Raw genomic sequence first — 25,711 nt, forward strand, 5'->3', positions numbered from 1 at the left:
CCCAAGACCCCTAATTGACTTCCACGTACCCTGCCACTCAAGTCAACTCACTGAAAAATACTAGAAGCAAAGGAGTCAATTCTCACATCTCAAGCATTGTTGCTTGAGATGTGTGTCAATTATGGAATACCAAGATGGTAAAATACCTCAGGAGGATGAGCACTCTCTGTTGAGCTCTGTGTGTGATTTCCAGATTTGATTCCTGCCAAGAGCAACTCATCTTTCTTAGGTTGGTAAAATGACTACTTATTTTGAATATGTTTTTATAGTCGAGTGCAAAATGTTCCCTTAAAATCGCCCTGGTTTAAGTGCTATAAAAATAACATATTGGTATAAACATTATCACTAGTGGAGGGAGAATACATGATTAGAGATCATTTCCCTCCCTTATGGGCAGTCAGTAGTCCAATGCTACACTGCCCACTGATTCACATGCGGCCAATGGATAGAAAGACTGCTCTATTAGCAGGGCGACTGGAATTGTGCTATTCTGCAGGGTTTTCCACTTAAATATGGATTTGCTGCACTTACAACATCCATCTTGTTCTATAGAATATGCAGACTTTAAAAAAGAAAAACTATTGTTTTCAGATCAAACTGATCAAACGTTACTCAAACCACTACCACACAAGTAGCCGCACAGTGCCAGACCTTATGTCACACAGAGACAGATCATCGTTCAGTTGCTAAGCCTGTATTTAGGGGTTTAACGGTTATTAAGAGGTGAAACCTGGCCAATACAATGTTAAAATGTATGAAAATGTTCCTCTGATTTGTTTTACTTCTATATATTTTTCATTTAGGGTGTGCATTATTTTATGAGTAGTTATCTGACAGTGAGGGATCAACAAAATAGTGACAGAATATTTTGCTCTTTTTCCTAAGCCTTTGATTCCCACATCCACACCCACTGTCCCAGTCAACATCTCAATGTCCATACTTGTTTTTAATGCAGTTCAACTGCTGCATTGAATAGCTTGGAGGTGGGTGAGCAAAAAAGTTACAAGAAAAGCCATGCAAAGTGTCTGGCTTGTATCTTAGATCCTGTCCAAGATCCAAGCCATGATATGGTTGATTTGCAAATCATATAGCAAATCTCATGTAAAATATGATAACATTCAAGGGAAGTGGATGTATTTAACATGTGACTCATTGGAGTTAATACATCACATTAAAACATATTAAATCAAATCAAATAGGTTTTTGTAAAACTGGTAGTCAAACTCACATATTTGAAAGTGCTTTGATATGCATTTCTAGAAAAGAAAATGTTGGAGAAGTAAAATATTTGCCTAAAACCACACAATTTAGGAAGGGGAACCAAGATTTATCTTTGTTTTCTAATTTAACATTGTACAAATCAGCCAAGAAATGGGTATTTTTTTCCGTATGTAAGGGCTTTGTTTTAACTTTGTGCATTTTTCTGCAGTTTTTATAAGCGTGAACTCAATCCAAAGGTATTGGAGCACTTTACAGGAGCACTACTTACATTACATGTGTCCACATTCATTGTTTATTGTCATGGGTAGATTAAGTGGTTTTCCCAGAGTCACAGGATGTTTAGCGGGTGCAGAGACTCAAACCTGGTTCCCTAATTACAAAGTTGGCAACCCTTGCTCGAATGCCACACCCTGGGTAGAGGGCAAGAGCCAGGCAGAAGCCACATAAAAGCTCTGCTCGGTATGGCCTCGAGGTTCCAACAGGACCTTGAGCTGAGCCAAAGCCAGACTTCAGGCTAATGCCTGGCTAAGGGTTTCAGTGGCTCCCCTACCTCTAGAATAGTTGTATAATGTCTAAAAATTCAGTGATATTAGCATATGGTGTTCTGACTTCCCTTACCTTCATTGTGGACCTTTTCTTTTGAGATATTAAGTCTGATTAACCTGTGATCTCTATATATTTAATATAGTATACTATTTATCTTTCAGAATCGTAAAAACACACTGTCTTCTGGTTTTAAGGAGGATTGAGAGAAAAAATGAATATTGTCAGTGGCTTAAGTGCACTATGTATGACTGGGAAACCTGGGTTCAAATCCCAGTTTTCCTGCAAGGCTAAATTCTGTGATCTTAGTCAATTTACTTCATGTGTCTAATATACTGGATAGTGACATTTGAGAGCACTTTCACGTAATTCAGTTTAAGTTGGACTGTGTAGAATAAATCACTTGTATGTTTTATTAGCCTGGAATGTTACACCATCCATAACAATATTATTGGCCATGATGTAAGGGACACCAGATAAAGGGTTCACTGAAAAACTTCCATATGTGATTTTAAAAAGATTTTAGAAGTTACATAGGATGATAGTAGCACTGTATCTAGAAATAGATTTCATCATACAATTACAGAGGAACAGTGCTGGGCTACTTATCAAGAGCTAACACACAATTTTTAGACACACAATTTTTACATTTTTCTTTGCAACAAACTGACCGATAACAAAAAGTCAATCCCACTCCCCCGCCCATTTGCTGCTGCTTTAACTATCAGCATAGGGAAGCAGAGAAATTATCTCTGTGGTGCTTAGAAATAAGTATTCTAGATGAGCAATCATGACAATCTGTCAGATGTAGGCACCCTCAAACCACTTCTTGAGTATATATCTTGATGTGGCAAAACAAACTACTATATACAAACCGAGAGTGATAGTGTCCGGGGTATGGATTATGAGGGCAGAGTATCATCCTTGGTGCAGTGTTTAAAACTCTCCACAAACATTTCCCATGCATATGCAATAATATATTTTACCGGAACTGCACAGTTGGCCCGTGTAACATGGTGCTCAAAGATCACAACCAAGAGAGCAATACCTTGGTCCAATTTATGATAACCGGAGGAAGTTAATATTTTGTTTTTCAAGCAGTTTTCAAAAGGTCGAAGTTTTCTCAAACTTAAGGCAAGGGCAATATGTCCAATCGAACTACATCTGGGGACTTTGTTAGCATAGGGCCATTACGGTCGAAAGCACAAAGAAACCTCTGCCCATTTTAATGGAGTATGGGGCAAGACCAAATAATATGAAGAAAATTGGGATCTAATTGCAAACGGCGAGGAACATGCAGCTGCAACTCCAGGGTATATTCTGTTAATTCAGGCAGGAATAAGTTAGTTAGGCTCAGTTCAGAATATTACATTGAATATACTTAAAATGGGAGCTGTGGGATACTTTGTGGAAATAATTCAATATTTTAGCCCAATCCACATTATGCAATGGTTTGCCCATGTTGGTCTCTCTGTTAGTAAGGAGAAAAGTTCTGGAGTGGTCCCCAGGTTGCAGGAAAGCTCTGTACACCCATCGTATCAGTTTACTGCAAGGCCCTGTGGTATAGAGCTTTTGGTACACTTCATGTGGAGGTGGGCTAGGTCTGGACATGAAATAGGGCAATAAATGATTGTTCAAGGTGTTCGTAAGGAGTGATTTGACCCGGATGCAGACTCTACTCTCCCATAAGGGTTTGGAAATCTAGTAGCTCATTGTGAAAAAAAAATCCCAATTTTGAAAGACCTGCAGAATGCCACTGATGGACTTGCCCTGAATAGACTCATCCTGTGCGAGTGGGGAGGCCAACGAATGGTTTTAGGAGAAGCATAGAGTAACTTCATGTTTTAGTTAGTTTATGGGTTTTGAGTACGGCAAGAAAAAGCTGTGCAGCATTACCCCTGGTGGCGTTGGGTAGAATGATCTGTAGAAAACAATGAGTAATGTAATATGCTCTTCTTAAAATCTTTACAGGTAAACCCAGTCTTATGTGGAGCAGCCAGACTACAGACAAATTGTTGGTACACAACATTAGGTGTGAGACTGTCACCCACTCCATCTGCTCTACCTTTTTTTTTTAGGTTTAACATTGACTGGAGGATGAGGTTAGCTAGATGTTTTTTTTTGTCCAACTTGTCTAAACTAGCAGATGGTCCCTTATCTTAATGTTTCCCAAACTGTTTGCCATAGGTTTTAAAATGTTTAGAAACAATCAAAAGGTTGCTGTTCCTTTCATTCCAAGAAAGTTTGGATAAATCTGGATGGGGTACTGTACGTGACACCATGCTCAACGGCATTACTTTACTATTGAACAAGGATGTAATGTGCCACCTGTAGCATAACTAGAGGCAATCACAGAAATACCATAATGAATTAATAGTGCTATGTAGAAAATATTCAATAAATGCATGGACAACATAGTGGGATATGGCCTCTTAGATGAGTCTGTAAAACTAAAAAAAATTCCAGAGTTTTGTCTTGAATTTTGACCATTTGTCCTGATTTTTTTTTTAAGTCCTGTCTAGAATTTGCCTCCATGTGAGGTGGTCAACCTAATGCCAGATTCTTAAGCAGCCAATAGGCAACTATAAACGGGGAATCATCTCTAGTGCTTAGACGTATAACTGGGGACTGTATACAGTGTATGAACATGTGTTGTCTCTTAAAATAAACAAGGAAAATGAAAACACGATTGACAAAGAGGAGGTTGACAGTTAACACATCTCGCCATAAAGCTTTTATGGGCTTTTTATTGCCTACAATTAAGAGTTTGTTTTACCACAGGATTGAGGACAGCCACATTGGGAAAACAGAGCAGGCAGATCCTTATCCAAATTAAATAGCTCAAGCCGTCCAAGACAGGCGAAGATACGGCCTGTGGAAACAAAGTTCGGAATCTTCCATGTGCCCTTCCAGGCTACTTACACCTTACCTCAATACTAACTGAGCAAGCAGCATTTGTGGGAGTCACCAGCTCCAAACTCCATAACCTGCGGCAACACCCAGAGATGCTTCCCACCCTGCTCTGCTTGCAAAAGAGTGAGTGATCATTTTTTCACGCAGCTTGTGTTTTAAAGCTAATGCTCAAGAATAGTCTTACTCCCACTATGCAGGCCTTGACTTTTACAGTGACGTGCAGGCTTAGTAATAGCTTGTGAGTCCTAGTATAAAGTACGATCATGCGCACACCATACAGGGAAAACGGTCATGATCCAGAATTAGCCCAGTGAATATTACTGTATGTGAAGTATTTTCTTTATTAAAAACAAATAAATAATGCAAGGCATAGGTGTCATCCCTGCATGAATATAATCTGGTACTTATTTACTTGGCGAAAGGTGAAAGTTGCCATGACAAAAAAAACAGTGTTATCCCTACACACTCGCTAAGGTGTGTGGAAAAGAAGAATGTTGGCGTACTCACAGACACTTTGGAGTAGCAAATAATTCAATGCTAAAAGGTTTTAAGCAGAAATCGGGGCTCGGGGAAGAGGCACATCTTGGGTCCAATTTTGGAGAATGTGTCCTCTGCTGCAAACCTATCTGTGGTCCCCGGGACCACGGGGTACCACAAATAGGTTTGCAGCAGAGGACACAATTCTCCCAAATGTGTAGGGATAGCACTGTTTTTTTCACGTGGCAACTTTCACCTTTCGCCACTCACTTTTCACCGTTCTGGTCCTGAAGAAAGCCCTATTAATTACACAGAGGGGGCTGAAACATGTAGACCGCCACACATAAGTCAACTCATAGAAAATTACTCCTTCAGTAGTTGCACCACACATATTTTAAACGGTACCCTGGGCTGCCAACATTAAAATTCAAAGGCAAGGATTCCCAGAGGTGTTTTTAACTGTATTATATTCACATCACATCACATTGTTGCACCCAGGCCTGCTCCGCTGTAATCAGGCATCATAGCACAACCAGGTGGCACTCGGCGGCCTGGTTGGGACACCGATGATGAAGCATGATATCAACCAGGTTGGTGTGTGAGGGGTATTTTAATAGCACCTAGTGGGTCCTAATTCAGGCCACATAAACTGTGACTAAAGTAATTACACACACATAGTAGGCCAGTCCACGTTGTGGATATCGTCTATACATATATTTCCCTACAGTTACCCTGTAAAGCAAGGTCCATTGAGTAACATAGGTTGATTACCGAGGAAAGTCGAGATAGCCAGCTCTGTTATGGAACGACTACATTGTGTCATGTTTGGCGTCAAGTCACCATGCTTTTTCAGCCCTAACGCGACTCTAGTGTTGAGGTTGAGGTGACATGTACAAGGGTGCCACCCTGAGTTGGTGCCCCCCTAAGATACAGTGACCCAGTGCCTTGGTGAGCTTCCCCAAGCCATTTGCTGCCAAGACAAGAGTCTGCCCTCCTGGTGGAATGTGCTCACACTTTCCCAGACTGGAGACAACGGTCTGGGCAGGAAGGAGGTCACAACTCCTCCCTCCCAGAATCGCTAGTGTTTAGTCATCAAGGTGGTATGCCTCAAAGGCTTTCATCACCTCTGATGTGTAATTACTTGTCCCCCATTCGAGGTCCAAGCCCTCCCACACTGTGCTGCTCAACAGGTGGGAAACTTAGTTATTCAGGAGGCGTACACCTCCAAATGTCTAGCCACACCTTTAGGGTGGGCTAGGATGTCTGCACAGTCAAGGAAGGGTTCTGCCATTTTGAAAGACCTTATATTAGAGGATTTTGGGTGGAAGGGGAATGTACACCCACAGGATATAGTAATCTCAGTGGCAGATTAACTGCAGGGACAGCTGGCCCATTGGCGACAGTCCCTCACACCGTTAATGCCCCCTTAAACTAGGATGTAAGGGGCTCTCCTGACACCAGAACCCCAGTACCCAGTACTGGCTCTGAATCAGAGAAGAGGCATAAAGAAGATGCAGTCACCGACAACAGTACTTTGGACTCCGCCGCAGTGTAAAGACAGGATACTTAAGGGCCCTGGACAGACCATACACTGGAAACATGTGTTTGACGTGTGTCTTTGGCAATAGTTTGTTGCTCTCAGAAAGAGGTACTCCAATGGATGCCAGAAAATGAAGCAGACTCCCTTTGATTGATGGCACCAGTTCACTGCAAGCTGCAGGAAAATAGACAGGCTGCATGACAAGAATTGCGACCAGCTGGGCAGGTCGAAAATGAGTCCAAAGAGAAGTGGTGTCCTTCAAGCCTGGAGTGGTAGCTAATTTTTCACCATGTTCCAAGCCAGTGGACCACTCCTCTCGAACTCCCTGCAACATTTGCTGCAGCCAGGGCTTGGTGCTCATCAGTACAGTGATCGACCCTTTGAACGCCATCTCCTACTGACCTCTAGCAACATTTCCTGCAGCCAAGGCTTGATGATTGCCAGTCAGGTGATTGACCCCCTTAAACGACATCTCCAGCCTGAAAGCACCTCACAGTGACAGCGACCAATATCTGCAAAAACCCCGCTGCTGTGTCCCTGCATCCTGTAAGTGGAGTCGTCGAGTGTGTGGTAATAAACCCGGTGATTGAGAGCTGCCATCTACCTCTGCACCCGGAGCCAACGGGCAAGGTAGAAGTAATCCAGCTGTTGAATCTAGGTTCTAGGACCTCAAAGGTCTCTGCTTTCTGTGGGTAGAGTGAAACTCCATCTCCATGTGTGGTTTGGTCAAGTGCTGCAGTTACGACAGCTCCTGCCGATCCCATTCAGAAACAAGGAAAACCTTGTCACCTCTGCAACCGGATTCTCAGGGCAAGGTAGCGAGGTAACCTCTGTTGGACCTTGAACTAGAGAGCCACATGAGCATGACCTTATCCACACGAGGGTTCATTTGAGCTCACCCCGCAAGCGACCTAGTAACAAATAGCACTCTTTACAATGCATGCATTTACAATGCATGTTTTTACACAAGCCGTTACAACAACACAATGTTGCATTGCATGCCATTACAACGCAAGTCGTTACAATGACTTGCAGTAGCAGGGGTGCTGGAGTTTGGAATAGTAACGACTTCCGTTGTAATGGCATGCGATGTAACAATGCATTGTTGTAACGACTTGCGTTTTAAAAGCATGTGTTTTAAATGATGTGTTGTAAAGGTTGTTTCCCCCTGTGCTTTACTCCATTCATTACAGTAGAACCAGTTTGACAGATTTACTGCATTTATGTTTGAAAGCTTTAAAAATTCACAACTCAAGTTGTATGTATGGCACGAAGTAAGTTTTGGTGTCTATATGTATATAAAAATGCACTCTATTTTTATAAATTGGTGTCAGATTTCTTGAGTCATCTCACTTATGAACCACAATGGTACCGCAAAATACTTAACACATGTTTCTCCAGTAATGCCCGACTGCTCTGTGCCACACTACCAGGACTGAGCTAAGGATTATTGTTGTTGAATCCAAGGATCATCCCTCTTTATTGTGAGACTATTGCATGGTAAGGCCTCCCAGCCAATCACATAATATTCCACCTTGCAACAGTGTGCATCTAAAAATGTTCCAGACACAGTTATGTTATGGAGGCCATGTGTTAAGGGGTCAACAGCCAATGGAAAATGTTTCTGTTTTCAAGTCCCTTCCCAGTTAAAGAAGAAAAACAGGAATCTAGCATGCATCCAGATATAAATTACGGAGATGGATAATAGCCTCCAAATTGTTGTTGTAGCATTTTCCTAATTCATCAATGATGTGAACTATAGATCATTGATTGAAAACTTCTTGTTAAATGTCCTATTAATAATGCATTAACATAGCGCAGATTCTTACATTGATGATATTGCTACTTACAACATAAAGTTAACAATCACACACAAACCCAGGTGGACAAGAAAAGGAGAGGATTGTTGATTATCGAGATAGAGAACGGGTGAGTGAAATGGCCTTGGCTTAGAATCCTTAATTCAAAGATCCGTCTTCAGAATCTACTCTAGCAACACACATTGTGAGAGGAAGCACGCCACGTTTCCTCCAGTTTGCTCATACAAAGGAAACAATTATGTTGTGTACCACTCAGCATAATATAAATTGTACTCTAGTAACATATCAACACATTGCAACAGTGGAAACATTTAAGAAAATATATTTATATATCTCCAATTTTGATAATATATGGATTCTTTGACTTAACACCAGAGGGAAAAGGTTCTAATAGTTCTAATGTTGAATTGCCACTATTATTTTAGAAAGAAAACCCTGTGAGTTAGTAGTATAAAAATAGAATTTTGTCTAATAAAACTACGGTAGACGAGGAAAAAAAATTATTTGGTAATGAAGTGGGAATGCACAAGTGCAGCCTCATACATCTACAGAATGCGGCCTGAACCTGTGAAAGCCAAACAGTTGGCATGCACAAAATAACGTAGTTATTCCCTGTTCATTTATATACAACAAAAGGGATCCCCTCTCTCAGATCTACACTTACAGGTTCTGATCTTGAAGGTAAAGTTTTATAGTCTTAGGGACCTCCTTAAGAGACCCGCTACATTTGAAAAGAAATGGCACCCCATTATTGTTTAGAATTTCCCAATATGGCATTCATTTAAACAAAATCTTTGACTAATTATTTTTCAGATTCGTTTGCAAAAGTTGAGACGAGCTTCAGTTCCCAATTACTGAAATATATTTAAACATTTCTTACTTGTCAGCATGGTGTCGCGAGTCAAATTTAGTTGCTGCTGCCGGAATCGGAAGAAGTGTTTTTCCACTTAGAAGTCCTTTCAAGACATGCGTTTTGCTCTTCATATTTTCAAGGTGATGTCCTACATCTTGGGAAATGAAGACTGGCCAAGACTTGTGATTCCCTTTGTTCGAAAGAACTGGAACTAACACCTTCAAAAGAATAAAGCAAAAGCAATAAGATTAGGCTAAAAACAAGCCATCACATAACAAACACCAGTTTTTGGAGTTTTAAGCATTGACTTTGAGAAAGCCTAGAAGGCTCTTGCAAGCTAATCACCGCAAAGGTCAGCGGTGCATTAAAAAAAGATGTAAACCATTTTTCATGGAACAAATGTAGTTATGAAATTTGGAAGCAATAACAAGGAAAGCCTACTGATATGGTTCTTATATTGGATACTACAATTACCTGTTTTCAGAGCCATGGAACAATCTCATTTAAATTGCATGCTAGGGTGATACTCTTGCAGATTCATTCTTGTTTATTTAGCACAAAATTCGAAAGTAAAGCAGTACAGAGTTAATTTCATAAAAGCCCTCAATAAAAAGGTAAATACAGAGAAATGCACAATCGGAAAATCGACTGGCAAACTCCTCAAAATTGAGGGGCTTTATACATTATTTTTGCATATGAAATTAACAGAACTAAAGAATCACAGTGGTATGAGGAAATATCATTACATCAGCAAATCAGATCACCTTAAGATAAAATGTCATATTGCCTTGACACCTAAGCACTATCCCACTACATGAATTGCTATTCTGCCCCCTCTATGCTAATGTCAGCCAAAGATGTCAGCCAAAGATGCTAGAACAAACTAGATACATGAAGAACAGCGTGTTATATGAATGAATAGGCACATTGTTCTAACACAAAAACCTTGAAGCAATGTCAGGACTGTGCCAAGGAAGTTCATTGAAGTCAGCAGGAACAACAGGAATACAAATCAAAAGAGTTATACTAATCTGCTTGGCAACAGGCTGCTGAAACAATGACCAGTGATATGTACTGGGGGATAGACATGAGTGACTGGGGTGACTTTCATCTTTAACAAGATAGCGTTTATATCTAAATCGAAACATGGTTAACAAGGATCACAAAAGGGCACTTTTACACATTTAGAAATGGTTTCCAAACAGCACTATAGAAGTATCCCCATGTATAATCAAGTGTGAAATTCGTTCTGTACGTTGTTAATGATGCAGAAAAATATAAATGCACAGAAACCATTAAACACAGTGACACTGCAGAACCTTTGAGGAACACTACTGCTTCTGATGCTGAACTCCAAACTCCTACTCTCGAACAGTTGAGTAAAGTTCTGTTTCTTTTTCTTTGGGGGGGTGGGAGTAGATTGCGTGAAGGATGTAAAATTAAATTAAATACTGTATAAAGAAGGCATGTAGGGATAACTGGAAACCTCATCACATTTGCATTGCACGTGTGGCACGACTCAGAAATCCATCCTGTACGAAATGGATTTTAGTATGCTGATGTAATTTTGTTGAAGTTACATTTTGCATTACAAGATGTGGGTGAAATTCGCATTTTTAGCACCTGGCAGCATGTGGATAAAAATAATGCACTTTTATTTTCACTGATGTAAAAGTACTGATTTTATCTATTTAATCCACGTAAATAGTTATGAGCACATTCTGATCCTCCTGTGAACTGATTAACATCTCTGTAGTGTCCCTCTATCAATGAGGACACTGGACACAGGTATTATTCTTCGCACTCCATTTATTCAGCAACCTTTCCTTTCCCCGTCCCTACTCCATTCTGCCTCTATTCTGCTTCCCCTGACTCCTCCTGTTCCTGTCCCTCCTACCGCTCCACCCCCAACCACTAGACTGCTGCATACGTCATTACATTTCCCCCTTTCTTAATAAAACAGAATTGAATTATAAATGTTTACAGCTCCTCAATCATTGGCACAGGTCTGTGAATGGTCCGTCGGGACGCAACAGAGGATCAGGGGTACCCCTCTCAGGTTCATCAGGAGTCGGTATCAACACCTAACTGTTACTGCCCGGGGGCATCAGAATTATTGTCCTTAAAGATTGGTTCAGTCAATAGTTCTTTTACGCTAGGGCTGCACACACATGAGTGTGTCAAATTCCTGGTGACTCTTCTTCCATCCGTTTCTGCGGTGATCATGGTTCCTTCCTGTTTCAGAACCTCCAGCGGGGTCTCATGATATTTGCACCTAGTCTTTCTCTGCTGCTCTTGCCATACCAGTACCCAGTCTCCTTCACAAATTTCAGCGTGAGAGGCTTTTCGACATTCGTCCGCATACACTTTCATCTTTTCCTTCTTTCACCTGTCCACAGGAGACATGACAGAGTGGTTCTGCAGATGTTGCGGGTAAAGTCTGTTGCTGGGAGCGTTCGTTGGTGAGGTGAGCATCCTTGGTTGATTTGTTAGTTCTGTGGAGATGGAGTGAGGTTTCTGTTGAGAGAGGGGTTTGTTGTTTCGATGCTTCACGAGGACAACGGTCGGCTCTGGGACCCATTTACTTGTTCTGTTTGCCTCACCCACTCACACTTGCGTTTGGGGATGTTGACGTCTTTGACCATGCATGCTCCTTTCTCATCCTCCTCTCCTTGAGAATTGCATGTCTCTGTCAACACGTTTTTGCCTTTCTTACAGAGTGATGAGACAGCCTTTTCCCAGTATTTGTGGGTAATGTCCCATCCATTCGTTCTCCTTCTGCAAGCTCTGTGAGTCAGCCTAGCTGACCCCATCAGAGGTGACGGTATATTATTCATGTCTTGATGGGAATATAGCTGACATGACATGTTGCGTGGTGGGGTAAATGAATGTTCTGAGTCATTGGCATGTGATATTTTGCTCTGGATGGGGAGAACGTTCTCTGATTCCATTTTTCATTCGGGTGATTGGCGCCATGGGCGTTTTCTTGATCTTGACTCTGGTGACCTGAGTGATTGTGCTGACATGCTTACTGAATCAGACAAATCTTCTACTGATTTTCTTTGAGGACGTTCCTTTGGGTGTGTTGACTGGCGAATCTCTTGAGCTGGTGGATTGTGATGAACTACTCCTTGAGTCGGAGCTACATTTGGGACGTTTCTTTGGGTACATCTCTCGAAGTGTCTTATGTGCTCTTGCAATGGAGGGAACATTTGATAGCCAAGTGTTTATTTCTTTTGTTTGGCCCCATGGCATTTTGTCTCTGCTCCTCTCAGTTTTCTCCTTATTGTCATGGGTGTCTTGAGTGTATTTGCCTACCCCTTTCCGGTGTCTGAGTGAATCACCCCATCTTATGTGGTTTGTTTCTTCTTCTCGCTTGTTGGGTGCACTGACGTCTGTGCCATGGGTTTGATGTATCCCACTGCTTGATGCGTCTTCGGACTCGTCTACGAAGTTTGCTCAACAATGGGTTGCTCGGGTGTGTTCGTGTAGCGGTTTCCAGGGTTGGCATGACTGGTCCAGTCTTCTGTAGTTTGTCTTTCCTTCACACTTGTTGAGCAGGCTGTCCTCTGTTCCATTGGTGCGGTTTGTCCCACTTGATGCATCTTCAGAATAGTTTGTAACGTTTGTTGAATGACTCCTTGAAGTTGAATGACTCCTTGAGGTTGAATGACTCCTTGAGGCTATATCAGTGAGGCCGTCATAATCCAGGATCATCCCGGTCTTTTGTTTGCCATCCTCCACAGTCTTTTGTATTGTTGAATCAGAGTATTTCATTTCACTTTGTCTCCCATGATATCTTGTCTCTGGTCTGCCTTTGCCCTCACTCTTTCTGTCTTTTTTTGTTTCTTGGACTTTGCTCACTGACATGAGAACCATCTCATTTCTCTTGTCTTCCTTTCTTGCATTGAGGTGCAATTCTCTTGCTTTGGACGCTCACCAGCTTCGGCCCTCCTGATGATTTCCTTTAGCGAGAGCTGCTTTTGAAGGATCTTGCGCTTCGTGTCTGGGATTGAACAGCCCTCAATAACCCTGAGTCGAATTGCTTCCTCATTTGTGAATGTATTGAAATGGCAGTATTGTACCAGACTTTGTACCCTTGTAGTGAACTTTGTTAATGATTCACTTGGCTCCTGCCATGCTGAGTTGAAGATAATGCGTTCATGATCCACGTCTTTCTTTGTGTTGAAATGGCCACAAAGTGTTTCTTTTAGTTTTTCATATGTCTCTGTGTCCTTTGTTGAGAAATGTTCTGATTAGGCGTCGGCCTTCATGACCCACCAGCTGAAGTAGTAGTAGCTGACGTTTATCATCTCTTCGCTCACCGGTTGTTGCAAGAAATTCATCCAGTGACTCCAGCCACCAGTTCCATTTGGGACCCAAACTCTGGGTGCCGGTCTGTGTTGCTGGGGGTGGTACTCAAATGCAGGGTTTAGATTTTTGTTTTTCTTTTTTCACCGACATGATGGTGGAATGTGCTAGTATTAAAATGTCACAGGATTGTTCACTATGCTTCCCGTATTATTTGCTCACCCTCTTCGGTCGAGATCTTGCGTATAGTTGTTTTCCTTTGATTTTTTCAGGGGGGGAGAAAACTCACTCACAGGTGACCACTTCATTGTGTCCGCCAGCTTCACCTTTTCCTTATAGAGATGTTCCAGCTTTTATGTCTGTCTCAGTAGGCTTCAGTGAGGTAGACTTAGATTGCCTGCAGGTGATTTATGTTTCCTCAGCACTGGTACTAGTCGATGTCGACATCTTGCTCCTTTTCTCAAGACTTACACGGGTAACCAGCCACTTTGGTTGATGAGATAAAGCTTCCCTGACACTTGTTTACTCGTGTTTCTAGATCATTTATTTTCTTTCCTCCTCTAATTTCAGTTACTTATCTTCACTTGGTGCTGAAAATTTACTTCGGGATTTGCACTTGCTCGTGCTTGTTACACTCAGGATTTGCATTTGCTTGTGCTTGTTGCATTTGAGGCTTGCATTTACTTGTGCTTGTTGCCTTCAGGTCTTGTCTCTACTCGTGCTTATTGCTTTCACAATTTGTATTTGCTCGTGCTTGTTGCGTTCAGGATTTGCATTTCCTAGTGCTTGTTGTATTTAAACTTTGCATTTGCCTGAATATTGCATTCGGAATTTGCACTTGCTTATGCTTGTTGGATTTGGCTCCTGCGTTTGCTTGTTCTTGTTGACTTTATCTCTTGTATTTGCTTGTGTTTGTTTACTTTTGCCACTGCCTGACTTCAAAATGACCGCCCGCTATCCCTGACAGGGGATAGGTGGAAAAGCCTGACCTTAAGATGGCCGCCGCCATTGAAATCTCGTTTTCGGCAAGATCTTGGTCCAATTCACACTTCCCAGCCTCACTTCTAAATTCGGGCACTCACCGGGCATGTGAGCACTGGGCTGGGCCTCTGATCTTCATGTGACTTTCCTCTTTTGATCGGCGGGACCTTCACTCAACAGGTATGACCGGGGTGGGCTCCCGATGTCAATACCTCGTGCACATTTGCACGCATCTGGGGTGAGCACCCAGTCGATAGCGCACGACCGCGCTGCAGGGGACGACGCTCCACGCGTCTTCCAGGCCACGGAGCTTAGGTATCGAGTGCCGTGATGCCGCCGACGCAGGCTCCACAGCGGCACTCGCTCAGCAGGCGCTCTCGTCGCGACAGCGACTTTCACCACGCGCCGCCTCAGGAAAGGGTCACCGGCTTCAGGGACTAGCACCAGGGCACAGTGCAGTCCATCCCACCCTCGTCGCCAGATGTAGCGTCCCTCTATCATTGAGGAGACTGGACACTGGACACAGGTATTATTCTTAGCACTCCGTTTATTCAGCAACCTTTCCATTCCCCGTCCCTACTCTATTCTGCCTTTATTCTGCTTCCCCGACTCCTCCTGTTCCTGCCCCTCCTACCGCTCCACCCCCAACCACTAGACTGCTGCATACGTCATTACAATCTCCCACTTGTCTATAAACAGCAAATAATCCCAAAAACTTTACATATGTTAGACTCGAGATTATCTTCTCTTACAGTTCTAAAAATACCTCAAAATAGTAATTCTTATTCTCAACCCCATATTATTTGCGTGTTTTAGTGGCCATCATCCAATCAAGAATGGCATGCCCAATGAATAGCAATGAAACCTTCTTGAGCCTTATGTCATAGCAAACACCATTGTATATTTAGTGTGAAACTCTATACTATGATTACTGGATCTCCTCTCAGACGAACACCTGATGGTAGACACCTGCAAAGGAGAGTTCAGAGTGACTCTCACATCCACATTGCCATTCTCTGAAATCTACCTCTACTCGTAGAGACCTTTCAGCTGTGCCACCAACCTACTTTTTTTCAAATTTCTTACAAGCAGAATTCATCAGTAAATCAAGTCATATCTTGCTTTCCTGAACAATCAAAATTTGCAAATTGTGTCAGATTTTTTTCTTATTGAAATCCTAAGCTCTCCATTCATAAGGTTGCCAACTCGGGCCCTGATTTCTACATATCCTTTTACACACATCTAATTCTGCTATCCTCTACTGATCCAGAGGGGCCCACAACAATAATCTTTCATAGCCACCATCTACTCTCACCTGAGCAGTTCTCTGAACTAATCATCCACAGCCTCTCAAAACGACCCACCAATAGTCACTGAGTTGGATGTTCTTATGTACGCTGGACTAAGCGATTCGAGAATATTTGCCACCGGAAGAAACTTGAACAAGAGACAAAACTTGGACAAGAGACTAGGAATAATACACCTGTAAGTCTGCATGTGCATGTGTTTGTGGCTTTGCAATCAAGTCTAACAGCTTGCTGCCATTGACATATGTTTTTTTCACAGAAGTCGTAGTTTGTAGCCTGTGTTCTCTATCACATCTCTAATGTGCCCAAACACGTGCACCACCTGGTGTTGAAAATGTTCCATTTTGTAGGAGCAGCAAAAGCAGCAGGCTAGGGTCAATGTGAACGCCTTGGCAGCATTGGCACTTCTGCGGTGGGATCAGAGAATGCCAGATACCCTTTCTGGAAAACCTGTGATAGTCTATGCACTGTATATGTCCTATCCGCCCAGAAGCCCAAATTATTCCAGTGAATGAGCAACCAGAACTCCTGTAGCTCAGCTCTTACTACTATGAACAGTCTTGGCAACTCAGGGCTCTGTTGTTAATGTGTTGAATAACGAGGAAGCTGGAAGACATGGCTGTGCCTGCAGGTAAAAGTAGCAATTAGGGAGAGTGCCCCTGCAGTTGTTCCAAGTATAGATCTGAGTATACACAGGCGCTGGAACAGGATATAAACTGTCACCTGTCCAGAGACAGACGCAATAGGCCAAATATTCACTTATCATGGACAGCATATCCCTTAATCGGACTGATTCCTAGCTCAGTCTAGACAACAGGGTCATATCCCATTCTTCATTCATGTACCTCCCATTAGCGAGACCACAGCAGATCAAGGTTAGGTGGTGGGCCATAAAACCTGATCTCTTCATCATGGTAGCCATTGGGTGTTCCAAAAGATGAATCTCATACACCTGTGTTAGGTCTGAGGGTCGCAACATCTATTTCCAACATATAAAAAACAACTGTAGGGAAAAACATACTCTAGCATTTCAGAGATCACCAACCCAGCAGCCCAACATTGGAATGGGCACAATCTCCCATCTATTCAATTTCCCACACACACCACTGAAAAATACCTATTTGGGCACCCTAGAAAACATAATCTCTGCAGTAACTAACCCAAAGTATTGAGCAACTCCCCACTCCTAGCTAAAATTCACACACAAACACCCTACTATTTATATCCAATGAAAGTAAAAGAAATACAATTATATCACAACAAAACAAAGCTAACCAACTCAATAATGTCTTTCACACAAGCAGACCACCTGTCCGGCAACAATCTCAATATTAAACAAACACACCCATCTGCTGCTTCACTGTTGTAGATCATAACTGGTCATTTGCCATCAAAACCACGATAACTGAACCAGCGAAAAACAAAATCTTCATATTTCTGACAGCATTTATGTACCCATGCCTGTAATGGTGCTTAACGTAAATGCCATTGTAAACAGCACCCGAAAAAAGTACAGTAGTCTGAGAACAAGCACTAGTTTGGCAACATGTATAGGTAAAGAAAGACATGCAGGTATATGTGTAGGACATGCTGCAAAGAAAAGAGTTTTCTTTAGGATATCAGTAAGTCATTTCTCAAAAATATTCCTAGTGTTCACGTATTGATGGATGGTATAGCATATAAACTCCACTGCCCTCCTTTTTTCTGAGGATCTGAAGTTGTGTAGCACACAGTTCAAACCATCAGTCACCTGAGGAAACAAATATGCTTTGTGCATGTGATGTTTGCCATCTGTCCATGGTCCATCAAGCAGTTTGTTTGCACTGGTGCATCAACCTCAACTAGTTTGTTTTGGAGGCAAGGCCAGCAAAGTTGACCCACAACTCTATAAGGTAGGGCTCTACTTCAGTGCTCCTTCATCAATAGCAGGCACGGCTGACCACTTTGAAAATATGATGCTGCATCTGGCACATGATGCTAGGCAGAGAAGTAAATCAGCTGAAGTAGGACACATGCAGAAATAAAAAGTCAAAGTGCTTTAAAATGTGTGTGTGTGTATACACACAACAACGCATGCATATTTGAGTGATTGATCATGTGTGTGCATGCAAGTCGGCTTATCTTAGAAAAATTGTGGAAATTCTTGGCAATTTCAGGAAACCCATGCGATGAGGGTGCCTACCTCTGGAAAAATATATGCCCGAAAATATATGTGGTTATTACTGGTCCACTGGGCATACAGGGCAAGACTGTACCCACCCTTGACTTTTTTTTATTAAACCCACGTTTGACACTTTAAGCCAACAAAGACCCTCTGTTAAACTGTATATACATTCATGACAAAGGCGTACAAATTACTCATTAGAGAGAAACAGGATAAGTATTAAGTGGGCACAACAGTTACCAGGGTATGAATGAATTATTAGAAAGTAGGGTCTTTTTAAGAAATTGAATTTATTATCACTTGGGAAATCTTCATCTTTGGTGTTATTTTAAATAAAGGTAATATCCTCTGGATCTTAAGGAGTGGGTTGTGACTGAGCTTAGTATTGTGTGTAGATTTCTATATTAAATTGTTCACTATCCTGAGTAGCAATGCTACCCCTTTCTAAGAAGCTATTATTCGTATTTGACAGTTCTTTTGAGTTTGTGGAGGCCCTTCCTTTTATCAATAATTATATTGTGTGAGACAAAGGTTTTATCCCACAATGTTAGGACTTTAAAGACCAAGTTTTCAAATCTGAGAACCTCAGCAGGGACCATAGAAATTGAAGGAAAAATGTAGACTTGGAGTATAAATCAGCGAGTTCACTTTGTCCGTCTGAGTTTACATCTAGAAAGAAGGTATGTACTCATATTTTTTGTAGGAATAAAAAATAGTAATCCTGTTTTAAAGACAAAGTAGGTGGTCTGTTACATTCTGCATTGTATTGCTTCTTCTTACTCCTTCCCCTTTAATGGCATGAGACCTGTATTCTTCATGTTCTGGTTCTCAGAACTTTCCTGGTGATGCATTCTGCATCTCTGAGTCAGTTGCATCTGGACTCTGAAGCTCTATGTATGATGCTGTGCTGCTGAATAAAACTTCTTGAATTTTACCTGTTTCCTGGATTCTTACAAATTCCTTTCAGAAATGACACAAGACAGGCCTTTACTGTGAAGCAAGACCTTCGCTGAGGGTAACAAATTATTAGATATATTGAAGATGGTCCTAGAAGTGGACATGGCTTTACAACACAGTAAGAAAGACATATTCGATATAGTTAAATTGGAGCAAGTAATCCTGAAGAGCTAACAATTCCAGATGCCAAGGATGCTCTAAACACACTAGAAAAATCAACTCTGTAATTCTGCCAACAGGAACCCAACTAGACAGTGTCCAACGTCATTAAAGATATAAAGAAATACAGCAAGGAAAGAACTTACTCAGATTTACTAGAAGGGTATTACCAACAGGTGGATGCTTCATATCTGAACTACAGAAACAAACAACATATGAAGACTCACAAAACAGACAGCAGTGCCATTAACAGATCCTTAGCATTTTTAAAGTAATTCGGACCCTTTAGAGGGCACCGGTTCTGGTCCAGTAATCAGTGACCCACTATACAACAACCCATTTTTGGACACGGCCAGAGAGGAGAGAGAATGAGAGGCTGCTTAAGACAGAACTTACAGAGAGGAGAGCACCAGATGAAATAGAAATACTGCCAAAGGGGGTTCCCATCCCCTAATTTCAATGAAGATTGGCATTCTCATCTTCAGTCTTCTATGATGAAATTCTCAAATTTGCCTTGGATTCAATCTCAAAAGGGAGTTATGAAAAGCTGTTCAATATCAGAGGTTTCTTTTATAGGACCCAGAATGCAGACACATGCCCAGTAAAAGGCTTGGCTTTGAATGAGTTTACGAGGAATGTGTCAGAAAACAGGCGTTCCTGGTATTCCTATCTTCTAACATGCCAGAGTGGCCGCATTCTGACCAATTTGTGATGCACATTTAAATAAATTCCTATTTTAGAACGACCTTAATGGCAGAACTCTGGGAGATCTCCCAAATTGTGGGACTAACTTACTTCAAGAAGCTGAATATTTCCTATGATGTAGTAGATTCCTGTGAAGTAAGTGAACCACAGGCCTAGATGAACAGTTCTCATATCTCTTATATCATCTACTGGATATGAATTTCGATGGCTAAGATTCCTTCGAAGACTCACTGTGGGATTTAGGAAGTTTATGAAACCGCTTTGCTTTCCAACATGGGTGTGTTGTTTTTGTTTGTATAAGACTGATGAAAGAATACTGCATGTTTTCTATGAACCTCTCTGAATCACTTATCTTTAGCAATAATGGCGTTAGCCCCATTTTCTACTGTTACATTTTGCAACAGAAACATGATACTGCATCGGGCGTAAAAAACATCAGTTGAGGGGACAATTGTTAAACTCATGGAGGTAGCCGTAAGACCTCTTTTTCAGCACTAACTGGTACTGAGGGGGCAAAGTGTGTTTATTAACTGAAAGCTGTAACAAGTGAACTCATTGGTCTATAAGGCCAGTAAAGCTCTATCTACTGACGGTCCATACTGTCCAGCACTGAGATGTGCATGTTTGTGTTGGCTATATGCCTTATAATCATACAGAGCTGTATATTCCTGTACAGTTTCTTCTTGTTAAATTTTTTAATGATTTTAAAGTTTCATCCGTGGTTTGATTACGGATTTTAATATATTATTTTCCATGGTATGTGAGAATTCCTTTTGATTACAAATCACAGTGCCTGGAATGCTGAATAACTGTAGGAACCTATGTTTCTGTTCCTTCTACCACAGGTTTTCCTGACACTTCAGACCATTTCTCCTATCTAGATTTGGGCAGGGGTCGCCTTCAAGAATATGATTAGGGAAAATATTATGAGTTTGGGATTTTTGCACAACTTTAAATCCCATTGCTTCCATTAACTCCTGTTACTAGTAACACGTGGAATTACGGAGCATTCATATGAAAGTTCTTTGTCTTCTCCCAGATTGCGTTCCCTCTGGTCTCTAGTTGTATAACCTGCTCTTTGGCATTATCTGGTATTGACCCTCTAGTCAGTTGTCCATCCAGTTCTCTCTCTCTCAGTGCAGCATTGGTATTTCATGTTTGGCCCTTGCACAGGGTTTGCCATATGCCGGGAGCTAGTTATACCTTTTCCTTTGCTTGCACTGGGTACATTTTGAATTTGGTTACCTTTGAGCTCTATTCTTACCCTCTTGTATCAAACCTTTAGTAATTCATGTTCTCTCACCCTTGTGTGAAGTCCTTGATGTACACAGTTTGGCATTGAGAGTGATGCTGTGCCACTGAACCCCAGTCCGGGTTTTCCAAACACCAGCCTGCATGGATGTCTTTCTCTCTTTACCTCCTTACCCCCTTTAGTCTGGGTTTTCTTTAACATCCTTGACCTAGTGCAAAGTGGTTGAGTCACCCTCTAGGGGGAGACTGAGCAACTGGCTTTGACATCCACATACTCAAATTACTGTGTTCATGACACACAGACAGTTCAGGTACAGAAGGGCCAATTTCTGGGCTACTCCAGACTGACCAGGGTGGGCTGAAAGAGATAGCTGGGATTCCCTCAGTTACCAAAAGACGATGGGACATTAGAGATACTTATGGGACAGTTATTTAGCAACTGTATGCTATCTAATTGCTATAGGACATTATAAGATGACTGCTCTGTGTATCTGATTGTAACTGCGTTGATGTCAGATGAATATAACAGATCATCGCCAGATCGAGTGTGGTGCCATATAAGATCGCAGGTCAATGTGTCAAGTGAATCTAGACACCACGTAATTATAATGAAGCAGGGATCCCTTTCAGATATATTTTGTTACATTTGATAGAGACACGGTGGAGGAGAGGCCGGGCTAGAGGTGGGCTTCCATCTAGAATGGAACAGTGGATTAAAAAGGATAGATTGGACTGCTAACCAGAGCTTCCATTGCATCAGCATCTAGGTGTTATACTCCAGATGGCTCCATTCCAGGGTGATGCTTGATTAACGGCTGATGGCCCTTTAAATCAGCATTTCTTTGGGCCCAGCTGGAAGTGAAGATAGGAAAGCCCCTTCACTGCCTGCCGAATGCTGCTCAGAATGAAATGCAGTCAAGGTGCTTGCACTTCAGCAATATGCCCTGGCGTCTGAAAATGACACCAGGACAAATTCAGCATGTCCAGCCCAGAAATAGCTGCTAGAACTTGGATAACAACGCAATTCCCCCTACTTTCTAGCACTGGTCAGGGAAAAAGTTGGTACATGGGGGTCCCGTTGAATGTGAAACTAGGTGATTTTAAAAAAGGACTGCAGATATAAAAGTTTATTTTTTTATTTTGTACATGAAGGGTGAATCTCTCAATGGACTTGACATCCTTGAAATGACATCCATTTGAATTAAATTGTGGAAAGAAGTTTGTGTGGGAAAACATTCTTTAGGTTAGTGTTGATAAATACATTTTTCTCCAGAATTACATACAACTAGAATCACATCCAACTGTCTTATACACTTTAGCCACATAGGTTTGTCTCAGGGAAGCAACATTTCATACGTTTATTGTATATAGACTTTAAAGAATGTTACCAATGCATACAGACCAAATTTTTAGGAGTCTTCTTGCCATCAATTTCTATTTTTTTTTAAAGCGCATACCGTTTCCCCAACTCTCCTCCACGCACCTTCTGCTTTTGTCCATTCTCAGACATACTGGCTAGGCTGCGCAGTGCTGTCATTGAAATCCAACGTCAAGTGACCCAATCTTTGCCACAGCTTAATGTTCACAACCTAGTCTCTGTGTGGTCCAATTCATAGGTGCTCCTCATTTGTCAGGGTATTCAATGAGATTTATCCATCACCTCCACACAAGGCGGAAAGGGCACTCGGTCACCACATATCACATGCACTCCTCTCTCCTCCCAACCTCTGAAAGTGGCTGGGCACCCTGGGGTCCCTCAAAGCCATAAGCATAGCCACCCACGCTCGCAGGTCATTCTCCACATTGTCATCTCTCCTCAAGTGTTTCATGTGCCACTCCTCCTCCACCGCCCACTCTGAGATGTCTCTAAGCCAGTCCCTATAGCATGGGGCTCCCCAGAGCCGGCCATTTAATGGAAATGCAGCATTTAGCCAACACTAGTCCAAAGAGCATAAATGTCCTACTCATCTTTCTCCCCATTAGCAACTAGAGCAAACTTAGCAGAACCACCTTTGCTGTGAGTTTCACAGTCCAACCTGCGGTCCCATTTAGCTTTCCCACCACTTCCTGCCATAAAGGTATAATGGATAGGCAGGACCCAGCCACATTGATGAAGTCAGTCCCTGCCTCCACGCAGTGTGGACAATACACTGCACAATTGGAGTATATGGTATGCAGGGTTTTGGGTATAAAATTTACTGAATATGATTATATTGTACCAATTTAGATTGGGCATTGGAAGAGACCACTCTACCCCTCCATGCACCCTTTCCCACTCTGCAGTTGTGATAGGTTCCTCAGTCGCTCCTCCCCATTTACCTGTAGCTTTAGCGGAGGGGCCAGGAGGTCAACATGCAGGGCCCTGTACATATCAGTCGCCTCCCTTCCGCCATGGCCAACATTACTATCAATGTCTGAGACGGGGGAGGTGCATCTGGAAAGCAGGGTCACAGCTAGCGTGTTGTGGGCAAACTTTGTACATACTGAAAATATTGTCTCACACCTAGATCGAAGGACTGCCTGGTAACAAACCGTCCATTGGAGTATAGATTCCCCAATATGTTACAGCCACCACTCAGCCATTTTTCTACTGACATGGCCATAGCCATTTGCACAAAAGGGTGCAATGGCCAGATGTGCATGTCAGGTGCAGACAGAGCACGTCTGATCACCCGCTTTACCACCAGTTCCCAGATTCTACTGACTTGCTGCATCACGTACGGTGTGTCTGATGGCACTCCTGCCCCCATCATTAGTGAGGTAGCTAGCGTCTCTGTACTATAAGAGCTTTTCAGAAATTATTTTTACCAATTGCCATCAGGGTCTAACCAATGTGTTGCATGTTGTTAAGATTTTAAGTTTCATAAAGGTATTTTCAGTGTGAGTGATTCGGCTTCCCAGATATCACAAGGTCTTCATGTCCCAAGGCAGTCCTATTGTCATCAGCCTGTCTGCCGGGGCCATCGTCAGTACCCCAGAGGAAAGAGCCTGGATTTGGTATGATTAGAATGGAGTCCCGAGATTTTTCTGAACTCACACATTGTCCTCAATAGAATGGGCACCGAGTACTCCGGCTCGTAAAAATAGACAAGAGCATCATTGGTATAGAGTGAGATTACAGGATAGATTTGCCCCATGTGATTACCCAGGGCCTGAGCAACAGATGGAGCTTACATGTCACTGGCTCATTATTAGGCATCCCTGCTGAGTGCCTCTGTGCGGGACAAAACTTTCCAAAACTGTCCCTCCCATGCTTACTATAGCCCTTGGACCCATATACAGTAATTTCACCCACTGAGTGTAGTGAGCACCAATACCCACTTCATCAAGAACCAACCAGAGAAAATGCCAATCAACTGAATCACATGCCTGTTTGATATCTAGGAACACCATGGCATTGGCGTTGTTCAACAGATGTGAGGCGTGGCACACTTGTGAGAGATGCTGTAGGCTACAGAGAGCATTCAGCTTCAGGATAAACATGCACTGGTCTGTATGTATCAGTGCTGGGAGGTGTCCCAGTAGGCAAGCAGCAAGTACCTTACTAAGTATCTTCATATTTATATTCAACATGAAAAGCGGACAGTAGGAGTAGGTTTCTGTCACATCCTTACATTGTTTAGGAATGATTACCAATATGGCCTTGCGCATTGTACTTGGGAGTTGCCCTTCGTCAGGGCTTCATTTCTAGTTTTTCCTCCAGGGAGCCTGAATTTGCATGGTAAAATTCTACTGATAGGCCACCCCCTCCTGAGGTTTTGGCCATTTTAAGCTGCGTATGACTGCTGTAACCTCCTTTTTGGATATGGGTCACACCAGTGTCTCATGGTCATCCTACATGAGGCGCTGTATTTCAAACCCTTGTCAAGTACAGCTGTCCCTTCTCTGCTGCATCACTCAGTTGGGCTGTGTACGTTTTAGGTATGTGGAACACGAACACAGTAATGATGGCCTGCTGCGTGCAAACAAGCACACCCCTGCAATCCTTTACCAACAGTATTTGAGGGCAGTACACTTCCAACTAAACCAATCAGATGAGGAGGGCCCATACCTTGTCCTCCCCCCCACATGGAGTATCTGGTGGTGGGCCATGTGGACAAACGCTTCTAACCTACTCCAGTCATCCAAGAGCTCCCTCTTCTTCTGCTGCCACTCATGTAATTTATCATGGTCACCAGGCAATGCCCTCTCCAGCTTCTGCAGGCTGTCCTCGTACCTATCTAAGCTTCACTCAAGTTGTTTCCTAACCTCATAGGTGGTATTCAGGCAGTCCCCATGTAGTACCACCTTCATGGTATCCCAATCAATGGCACTATCCCCGATCTGCATGAGCTTTCCTCAAAGTAATGAGTCACTGTCTCATCCACCATTGGCACAAACACAGGTCTAAGAGGGCCTCCACTCAGAGCCTCCAAAGTGGAATCACTGTCTCCCTGCACCCCAGCTCGTATCCCATCAGCAGGGGGAAATGATCAGATAGGTACTGGGCGAAGTAAGTCACCTCCTGCA

General features: G+C 42.5%; 1 protein-coding gene across 1 annotated transcript in view; it reads right to left on the bottom strand.

Annotated features, from left to right (window-relative positions):
* Nucleotides 1-25,711, bottom strand: part of DNAH11 (dynein axonemal heavy chain 11) — a 3,435,931-nt gene that overhangs the window by 3,180,022 nt on the left and 230,198 nt on the right. The window contains exon 3 of the mRNA XM_086939827.1: nucleotides 9,395-9,585. Coding sequence (XP_086795953.1) covers nucleotides 9,395-9,585 — 191 coding nt within the window. The remainder of the gene's footprint in view (nucleotides 1-9,394; nucleotides 9,586-25,711) is intronic.

The sequence above is a fragment of the Lissotriton vulgaris genome, chromosome 10, assembly GCF_964263255.1.
Source record: "Lissotriton vulgaris chromosome 10, aLisVul1.2, whole genome shotgun sequence".
Taxonomy (NCBI): Eukaryota; Metazoa; Chordata; class Amphibia; order Caudata; family Salamandridae; genus Lissotriton; species Lissotriton vulgaris.